General features: G+C 36.1%; 1 protein-coding gene across 1 annotated transcript in view; it reads left to right on the plus strand.

The window, feature by feature from the left end:
• The window catches only part of NRCAM (neuronal cell adhesion molecule), a 151,603-nt gene extending 141,877 nt beyond the window's left edge, over window positions 1-9,726 (plus strand). Inside the window, exons 26-27 of the mRNA XM_027838633.1 lie at window positions 6,737-6,748; window positions 7,312-9,726. Coding sequence (XP_027694434.1) covers window positions 6,737-6,748; window positions 7,312-7,549 — 250 coding nt within the window. The 3' untranslated portion in view covers window positions 7,550-9,726. The remainder of the gene's footprint in view (window positions 1-6,736; window positions 6,749-7,311) is intronic.
• The last annotated feature ends 1,093 nt before the right edge of the window (window positions 9,727-10,819 follow it).

Below are 10,819 nucleotides of genomic sequence, written 5' to 3' on the forward strand. Positions count from 1 at the left end.
CTCTTAATTTAGGATGGGGAGAAAAAGAGTTGTACATAACTGTGAATTGTATACTGTGGCACTGAAACTTTTTCCATACCAAAAGAAAAAGCTTATTGTGAATGCCAAAGGACAGTTTTCATTTTATTTGTATGGGTGATATGACACATTGGCAAATTTTGGAAAATTTGCGCATCCATACTCCTCATTTTGGTTATTTCTTTTTCATTATCACTAGGGGTAAATGTGCTACCAAAGAAGTTCAAAAACTTAGATCTGGATTGGGAGCAGAACATTCACTAAGTGGTCCCCCACATTTGGAGACATTTTCTTTCTAATTCCCAGTACCCTGCCTCTCTTGGTTCTGATTTTTCCCTATAGCAGAAACTTCTTAGACTAAATTGTTTTTTGAGACAAGCAAGTATATAGTAAGGTTAAGTAATTAACAAATTCTTACTTAAATTTCTTCAAATTTCCCCAAAATGAGGCTAAAATTTCTTGAGACTTGCAAATAAGTAGCAAGGGTGAAGGACTTAACCAAAATCATACTAAATCTCTTCAAATTTGCTCAAAATAAGACTTAAAATTTCATGAGACAAGCAAAGATCTAGCAAAGGTGAAGGAGTTAACAAACATATTCAAATTCAAGCTAGGACTTCTGTGTTGATTTGGTGACCTTAGTACATGAACCCTCAAACCTGCCCATTTGAATAGTTTTTCTAGTACACAATAAGGACCTTATAGAAGTCTCTAGGGATCCCCCTCCTCCTCCACTTGAAGTAGGTGATAGCTTATCCTAGGTGAATGGTCCACAATGCTGATTCCATGTGTTTTACTGAATGTGTTCCTCTCCCCTCCCCCGCCCAAGAGTGGCCATTAACTACCTTGGCAGTTATTTTTAAAATTCATTTATGTACAGATTATTCGGTCTAAAATAGGTCCCCTGTTGTCTTATTTATCTTGCTGGAGCTATGCCTCATTATCTGCTGAAAGTTGGTATTACTTTTGTATGCTTGTCAAATAAATGATTGACCTTCATTTTATCAGTGCTTTTCTGCATACTGCTTCTTATGTGCTTGGTTCTGTTTAAATATCCTTGGGCTTTCATGAAATGAATCTGGCACTTGGTCTACTGCTCCATTTTGGCTTCTCCACCAACCGTTTGCTGTCAAAGCTTTGCCAACCATGATCATGTCCAGCAGGCCCGAAAGGAATGCTGACCTTTATTCTCACGCCACCAAAACACTCTGGGATTTAAATCTGGCTTTCCAATTGTGATTGAAGGGACAGAGCAGATAAATCAAAGGCAGTGTGGACCTGCTCGAGACTATCTTCTCATCACTTCTGATGTTTTGGGATTCCAAAGTGATGGATAGCAAGGGTAATGCTAATGCTGGCATAATCATAGTGCTACAATCATGAGTGTTTACAGCTCAAAGTTAATTCATATGTGATATGTTTGCAAAACACTTCAAAAGGGGGTAATTTTTTACATACCTGTACATATATATATGGTTTCTCAGTCAAGGAAAGTTATATTTCTTGACTTCTTGAGTGGTAAACCAGAATTTTATAAATGAAACTGAAACACTTATCACATATGTGATTACATTGTTCACTCTGGAGGGTCCTAAGGGAGTTAACGGTTCTGATGAGTGTCTTAGATATTTTTTAATTAATTGTTTAATTTTTCAAAAGAGGGTGAAAATTCACAAGGAAGAGTCCACAAGCAAAATCACTTAGAAAAAACGTCAATCAGTCATTGCAGCTTCGTGACTATTTTTATACCTCAGTGACGCTGCCTCAGAACTTTACCCTTTGGTTGATTCTGCTATCACGTAATATGTTTAAAAGACTTTTTGATGCCACACTTCATGGGAAAAAAAAGATTCCAGGTGTTGACTGTAGAATTTATTCATTTATTTATTATTCATTTTTGACAACACATTAAAATTCCATTCCCTTCCCTGGATCACCAGGGTCCCTTTCATACTTTGCACCCCTAGGGAGCAGTAAGCATGACACTTTTCATTAAATTCATGCTTTCCTAACTCTAAATCATAGGATGCTGACCATGCCAGTAGGCTCAAAGTCAAAACTTCTGTCAAGACAAGAAATTTTTTAAAAAATTAATTCTTCCTTTATTCCTTCTAGTCCAAGGAGTGCCAGCAGCTCCCTGGGTAATTCAACTCTTGCCCAGCCAGAGTGTAGTTTACAAGGTGCAAAAAGAGGGAAGGAGGGACTTCCCATGGCTAAATTTGTTTTGTACACGCTACCACCTCCCACCCTTGCTCCAATACCATGCAGGTACCTCTGGTAGAAATCTGCACTTCTCTTTGTTTATTTCTTTGATTATACAGACATTAGAATCTGCATCCTTTCTAGCATATAGAAAAATCAGAGAAACAATGCAACCAACTGTGTAAGTATTTTTTCATTCTTTAGATCAATCTTTTGTTAAAACCAAAAAGAACCTAGATCAAAAGTCATACCATTGATGGTCAATTAAAGTTATTGTCTACTACATTGACCCAAACTCCCATTGTATGAATCCTGTAATTCCTGTGACTAGGGAGCCCATGTCATACATTCACTAACACATACTATATGAGATGAAGATGCTTATTATGTAGTATGGGGCAATCACATAATTCAATGGAGGAGAGAAATGTATTCAGTAGAATACCTTATGATAGATATTTGTTGTTTCTTAAAGAGACAAGGTAATACAGGAAATGGTCAGTCACTTTAGCTATACAAGAGAGTAACTAGGACATGAGATTCAGGAAGTATCCCAACACATTCTCCATTGCTGCTGAGTTTCACTCAATAGACACTTACTGAGCATGCTCTACTGTATATAAATCATAATATCCCCCTGAAATTAATTATTTAGGTCATGGGGAGGAAAAATACAGACCAGAGCTTTGCTGTAATGTTCTACTGAGGTTCTGTATAGCAGAACTGCCTTGTAAGTGAGGAAATTCAGTAACTAAATCCCTCTAGATGGAAATCACATTAAATCAAAGACCATTGAATAGCGGATACTATTATAACAAGTTTCCAGTGCAAAAGAAGATATGCTTCAAAGGAACGGAGCATTCATCAGGGAGTGTTTCCTGGACTAATACATTCCACATCTTCATAGTTGGTCTTCATGAAATGTTCTATGCAAAATAGCAGGATAACAGAAATCCTACTGAGGGAAATAATGGACACAAAAGCATTTGGAAGAATACAGTGCTATACAAATCATTATTATTGTTATTATAATCATTATTAATTGTGGTATATGTGAGCATCCAAATGAATAAATATGAAAGGTAAAATTACCAACAGACAGCTTTTATCAAGAAAGAAACATTGCTGAAATGTTTGACTTATCTATCTAGTACATTGTTAGAACAGTTTAAAGAAGATACACCTTTACTTTTTTCTAACTGAACAAAGCTTCAAAATTGCCCTTCCTTCTTCCAGCATGAGAAATTGTGATGTATGTTATCCCCCTTTTTGTCCCCCTTACTGGTTATGAATGTTTTTAATGAATGACTTAATGAATAAAGTGTTTACTAAGTACTTCCTATGTGCAAAGCACTATGCTAAGCACTGGAGATAAAAATAGAAAGGCAAGACAACCCCTGCTTTTATGAAACCCATATTCTAATGGTGCAGACAATACATATGGAAGGTTTTAGCTGCAAGTCAATTCTGCTTAATATAATGTGCTATGGATTATTTCAGAATAAAAGGAATTTTAATCTTTGAAGCTTTGGGGATGTCAAACATTAATACTTGATTTTCCTGTTCATGAAATGAGTTTTCCATTTGTTTATGGTTTTTAAAAGCATTTGTAACTTCTACTTCTCACTTGTAGAGCCCAGAGTTAGACAGTAGAGTATAGCCAAGTTGGATCATGGTTTTGAAATAGTCTGTCCTCCAGTTTCCAAGTACACATTTATGTTGAAGGAGAAAACTTTCAAAAATCAGACTTGGCAAGTTACTTCTCCTTGCCAAGTTACTGCCCCTTGGGAAGCTTTAAAGATGGGAAAGCCAAAGACTAATATGTTGTTCCAGGCTTCAGACTTGTAAGCTCTCACATTCTCCACCAAGAATACAAAATTCACACTCAACAAGGGCTTTTTCTGGGGCAGCTAGGGGGTGCAGTGAATACACAAATTCTTTTTAAGATTGCATTAGTAGGGGCAGCTAAGTGGTGCAGTGGATAGAGCACTGGCCCTGGACTCAAGAGGACCAGAGTTCAAATCCAGCCTCAGACACATAACACTTACTAGCCATGTGACCCTGGGCAAGTCACTTAACCCCATTGCCTAGCCAAAAAATAAACAATGGTTTTTTCTTTGTTCATCAAAGAGTTATTTCTTGAATAGAATCTCTCTAGCCTACTTCTGATTCTTGAAGTAAGCTGGATTGCTTTTCTGTTTTTCAAACTTTGTCCCTTCTCTTTTGGTCTGCCTCTTGCTTTTGAATAAGGGTTAAATTAGAATGGAGGTTTTTAGAAGCTAATAGAGAAATCCATGCTTCTTATCTGACAGATTAGTTTTCCTCCTTCCTTTTCAGATTAAATTCGTCTTCCCTTGTATTGATGCACATTTTTCTGGCAGAATAAAAAAAGAAATGAGAATGACCAATCTTGATTTTTGAGTTTGCAGGGTGGAGTCTAGGGTTAGGAGGTAGGAGGGGAGTCATGCAAAGAAATGAATATAATAGAGATGAAAAAATGGTAATGATGATCTCTTTGGTGCACTAAATGAGCCCATCATGAGTTAATTTCAACATGACATTTGACAAATTCTCCTATGTAATTTGTGTAGACAAGATGGTGAAATGTGAGTTTCTTGATAATATAGTTGGGAGAATTTTATAACTGGTTTAACAAGCATATCTTAATATTGTTCATTCATAGATTGATATCAATATGAAAGGAAGTTGCCAGGGGCATGACACAGGGTTATGTACTTGTTTCAGTCCCATTCAACATTTTTATCAACAACCTGAATGAAGAAATAGAAGGCATGCTTGCCAAATTTACAGATAATAAAAAGTATATAGAGCTCAAGATTCAAAAAGATCTAAAAAGACTAAAGTGATGCCTCTTCCCTCCCCCCCCATAAAAAAACAACTATAAGATGAAATATATCAGTAATCAATATTGAGGCCTGTAATTACTTTCAGAACATAAATTTCATTATTATGGGATTAGAGACATCTGGCATCAGGACTTAGTAAAAAATACATGGGGGAAGGAGGGACATGGGAGTATTAAACTGCCAGCTCAATATAAGCCAATTTTATGATTTGGCTACTAAAAAGTCTAACACAAACAGACTATATTAATAGAAGCACAATGTCCAGATGTAGGGAGGCAATAACCCCACTGTACTCTGCAGTGGTCAGGTGACATCTGGACCACTATGTCTGAGAATGAACACTCATAAAATAGAATAGTAATTTGGAAACCATGTTATATGAGGAGCAGTTGAAGGCACTAGAAATGTTAACCAGAATACAATTTACAGGAAAAATGTCAATTGCCTTCACGTATTTGAAGGACTATCATTTGGAAGAAGAATTAGACATGTTATATAATAGAATATGATTGATGGGGCAAAAGTTATAGGGAGACAGATAATAATTCATTATAAAGAGACATTTTCTAACAAAGCTGACCCTACAAGGATTGTCCTGCCACATTGAGTTCCCTTTTATGGGGAGTGTCCAGACAAAAGCTGGATGACTATTTGTCAGAGATATCACGTAAGAGATTCTCACAGTGGCTGGATACAGATGACCCCTAAAATTCCTTCCCACTTGAAGATTTTGTGATGCTTTCCTAACTACTAGAATTGGTTTCTTGGGGAAGAATCTGGTTCAATATTTTAGCAACTAAAATCATTGCATTACAGAAATAATTTCTTCATCAAATATAAATCCCTACTAGTATTGAGTTAGAGTAGGTTATTTTCTGAAGATTCCTTCTTGAAAAAAAGTTCTGACGTGAATTGGTGGATAAAGAGCTAAAGTGTTGGTCTTGATCAGAATACATTGTTGGGAAGGATATATAAGATGTTCTAAGATCAATTGATTGCCTTTTTTAATACCATACACAAGCTTCCTCTTTTCGCTTATTTCCATTCTTTGAAATAGAAAATAAAAGTATATTGGCTTCTCTCTTTTTTTCTACTTTAAGTAATCTATTAAAGGGTTGTTGTTGCTTGTTCTTCATTCTCGAAGAGAACCTAGGTCATAAATGACTATCATAATTCTGTGAGGTTGAATTAGAACACACTCCCTAGTTCACTCCATCCAAAGAACATACTGAGACCTTTGAGCAGAGATGTAAGCAAACTCTAAGTCTTGCAAAACATTATTGATTTATTTAATCCTCAGATTTCCATCAGAACTGAATAATTAAAAGGGAAGGTGTTGTAAGTGTGTGTGGTTTGAGGGCAGCAAGTGAAGACTGGAAGGAAAGGAACAGTGTTTTTAAAGGTGTTCTTTTAAAATTTTCCATAGTATCACTCACAATATTCAGAATATGGCAATGTGAGAGTAATTTTACAGACTTAATACTCAATGAAAATTATATCTTTACAACTTAATGAATCTTCACCCCCCATTAACTGGCATTCTTACAGGAAAAAAATAAACTACTGTACACTTTCAGGAAATGGATTTTGCTTTTCTTCTTAGGCTATTTTCATTTGTTTCTTCTGCACCCTTTTAATGGAATGTGTAGGTCTCTTGAAAGGTAAGGTTGAAGTTTGTAAGCCTGGCCTGCATTCTATAACCAAAATGATTTGAAATGCAACACTTTGCTTCCTTTTTCTAGATCAGAAAGAATCAATATTTTTCATTTAACCAAATTCATTCTTCATTCATATTCAAGGAATCCAAGAGATTAAAAGGTTTAACAGACTAACTCCAATACCTATCATAAGCTTCCCCCCCCAACTTTGGGAATCAAAACAGTGGTTTCTCAGTGACATTTCAACCCCCTTCTTATTTAATGCTTGCCATTATTTCTAAATTGCTTTCAAATCAGGGATTAAATCTCTCATTGAAAGGAACATGCACCATAGGCAGTTCATTCTCTCTACTAAAGCGCTCATATTTAAACCATCACTGTACCTGATTTCCATGACAACCACATCATATTAATTTGGTGACTAGGTTTGGCTAGGGTACTTCGAGACTGCATAAGCTTTGACATAATCTGCATGCACATGCTCTTTTGTTTATTAGTTTCAAAAAAAATCTACACAAAGATAGGTTTTAACCGCAGTGTTTTGCTGTCTTGTTTTTCTCCTCCAGTGATGCAGAGGATCATAAACCTTTAAAAAAGGGAAGTCGGACGCCTTCAGACAGGACCGTGAAAAAGGAAGATAGTGATGATAGTTTGGTTGACTATGGAGAAGGGGTAAATGGCCAGTTCAATGAGGATGGTTCCTTTATTGGACAATACAGTGGTAAGAAAGAGAAAGAACCAGCAGAAGGAAATGAAAGTTCTGAGGCTCCTTCTCCTGTCAATGCCATGAACTCCTTTGTTTAACGTTTGAATTCACTGCCGACACACCCGTATGCTCCGTGATATTTTTTTTAAAGCACTTGTATGTCAGCCTTCTCACACTGTGAACATGTAGGTAGAAAAGCTACTTTCTACTGTATGTTTATACTATGAGACAGATAGATCAAACATTTACACAAATGAATAACTCAGTAAAAGTGGTATGTTAGTGTCAATTGGAATACAAAATGCAGACTTTTCGTTCATAAAATGCATATCTTTTAAAAATTTCTTCAGAACTGACAAATAATACAACAACTGATAATGTTATTTCCTGGTGAAGATACAGTACAATGCATGAAAAATGCTACCACATTTTACAGACAAACCTGTATATGTTATTAAAACAGGGTTTGATATTTTGTAATGCAGTCCTTGGCTGAATCCCTAGATATGAATTCCGTTTTCATTGTCAAGAGTGTTATCGTAGTATTATCTAGAACTTCAATGTCTTTGTGGACATTGTTGTGAAATTGGTGACTTAATGTCTAGCTGTCATAAGTCTTCTTGCAAGACAATTAGGAACAGTATATACAGTATAGAATTGCTAAATGAGTGAAGTATGACACTTGCATTTGCTTACTGAGATTCTTATTACCTTCTCTTTGCTCCTATTACTTTATTGCCTTCTAAATCTATCGAGTATTACAGCAGTACAGTGTTCTGTTTTTTTACCGTCTAGATGGTGGATTGTTTAGGCAAAAACAACATGCATTTCAGTGCATTTTGAAATCAGTACAGTCCTGAAGCAAATTGAAAGCAAACCATTTAAAATTTTCTTCAAACAAATAAAAAACAATCCAGAAAACACAGAGCAAGATACATTCAGTGCCTTCATACAATATGCATTCCATAATATGCTACCCTGCTAAAATCAGTTGGTGCGATAAAAGCGGATCAGTGGACTACCATCATTGCCAAAAAAAAAAAGCACCTTTTTAAACAACCTAGAAGCAATGAAAGTCGTTGTGCTGCAAAATGGAAACACAATTTCAAAGGCATAAAAGTACTGTGTGTTTTGAGGGTTTGTTTCTTGAGAATTGAAAGAAAAGCTTCACAACCAGCCGAGCACATAATCATGATTTGTAGCCTTACATGTTTTCCAAAAACAAAACAAAACAAAACAAAGTAAAAACAATCAAATTCAGCTAGGGAAGCAAGAGATCAACCTGGTGGCAAAACATCAACAAAAACAATCTGTTTGCTCCAAAAGGCCATGACACCATGCCTACAGCTGTTCACGATCCTCTAAGTCTTTACTTGACCCAGGTGGCAACTTTTGAAACCATGTACAGCATTAAGCAATGTGCATATAAATTGTTATGGACAACTTCAGAATCTGAGAACTCTGACAAGTGCTAATAAGGCCTAGTGGTTAAAAGGATTACAGTTATTAGTTTCAAAAAAAAACAGCATTCTCTCAAATTCATGAACTCTATCAAATGGCTTACCTCCAAATATGAAATTTTATAACAACCTATGGTTGAAGGAATGCTCAGTTTCATTTGCCAATAAATTGGTTTCTCATAACTTGCATCAAGTTTAATTTTAAGTAAAGCTTTTTATATGTAGATATTTTGTTGAATTTGTAAATACACTTAAAGTGTAGATGCTATATGCTTATAGGTGTTACATACAAATAAACACAATCGAAATGTTTATGTTGTACTGTGTAAGAAGTATGATAGCCGGTGGAGTGCATGGGATTTGAAAGCATCTACTTATACATCTTTTTTTCTTTTTCTTTTTCTTTTTTTTTTTTGCTGTGAAACAAATAGTGAACTGTTTAATGTATCAACAGAAGGTTTCTAGATAAAATCTTCAGAGCTAATGCCTGTGAGGTACAATAGGCCTTAGTCATCTAGCCGCTTTTATGTGTGTAGGTAAAGCACAGTCTGAAGGAATCCCAAATGAAGATGGCCACATATTCTTTCATAGCACTGTATTTGCTTCTCCCAAATCAGCTTTCACATTGATACTAAAAGAAAAAAAAAGACAAAAAAAAAAAAGAAAAACAGATTGATCAGAGAGCACAAAAATAAATGTTACTAGGGATTTACCAATGTTCTTAGTAACAGAAGGAAAACAAGTACAATTTTACTCTTCTGTAATGGTAGATGCTAAATTTATCTGTGCATGAAGGGGTCACTTCTGTAATAGTGCAACAGATTTTGTAATTAAAAAAATAAATGTGGTTTAAAATTTCCATTCTTGGTTGTCATTTGTCAAGTTCCTTGTTGACTCTGCATGGCCCACAGGGAGGCTATGATGACCTCCAATAACTGGATCCCTGACTTGGTACTCTGTAAATTTGTGTGAAACTTCAGGTGTTCTAAGAACTAAATTTCTTACACCTGAGTCCTAGTCTCTGGGATGCCTGACTGTTACCATTCCCTAACACTGACTCTCCCCCTCTACCTCCTTCATTCCTTGGATAAACACTTGAATCTTAGACTTAATTCAGCTAATGGTGTTAATTAGTATATCATTTGTCATTCACATTCCTTTATCTCACCGTCTCTCCCTCCCAAAAAAAAGACTGATTTCCCAGTGTTCAGCTTCCTTTCCAACTTTCACCTCTGCAGCATCATCAGTCCAAAACCCAATCCTTTAGCCTCACTTACATATTCTGCCATTTGACCTTTTACCTAATTGGGGGGGGGGAGTGGAGGAATTTGTCTCGTCTCCCAATCACAGCATTCCTCGGCCTGGCCTACCCCACTGCTCAGAATCCAAGTTCTGACTCTCTGCATTGGACTCAATTTCCATTTCCCTTGCAGCTCTGAAATGTTACCTAATCTATTCTGTGAACATTTTTTAAATATAATAAACCCTAAAATGGGCATCTACAAGGATATTTGTCTGATGAACTGTCTTCAGACAGGCAGATGAGGGCACTCTCTCTCCACTCTTCATCTTCCTTTATTCCACTCCAGTCCACAACAGCAGTCTTAAAACTAAGGAATTGCTAATGCAGTTTCTCATAGAAGGAACGTGTTTTTGAAAGTGAGCCAAGTGCACATTAATTATCCTCAAGACACATGAGAAATGTTAGGCATCACCACCAGAGGGCTCCCAAATTTTCCAACCAATGCAAAGGAAATAGATACGTGAAAAGGAATAACAGTTTTCAGTGATTCTGAAGCCTGCAATAACTCAGGGAAAAGAATGAGTCTCCAACTAGTAAAGATGAAATTTGGAACATTTTTTTCTTGAAAAGTCTAATGCCAGAACTGTATAGTAGAACATTGGATT

The sequence above is a fragment of the Vombatus ursinus genome, unplaced genomic scaffold (assembly GCF_900497805.2).
Source record: "Vombatus ursinus unplaced genomic scaffold, bare-nosed wombat genome assembly UNPS02014830.1, whole genome shotgun sequence".
Taxonomy (NCBI): Eukaryota; Metazoa; Chordata; class Mammalia; order Diprotodontia; family Vombatidae; genus Vombatus; species Vombatus ursinus.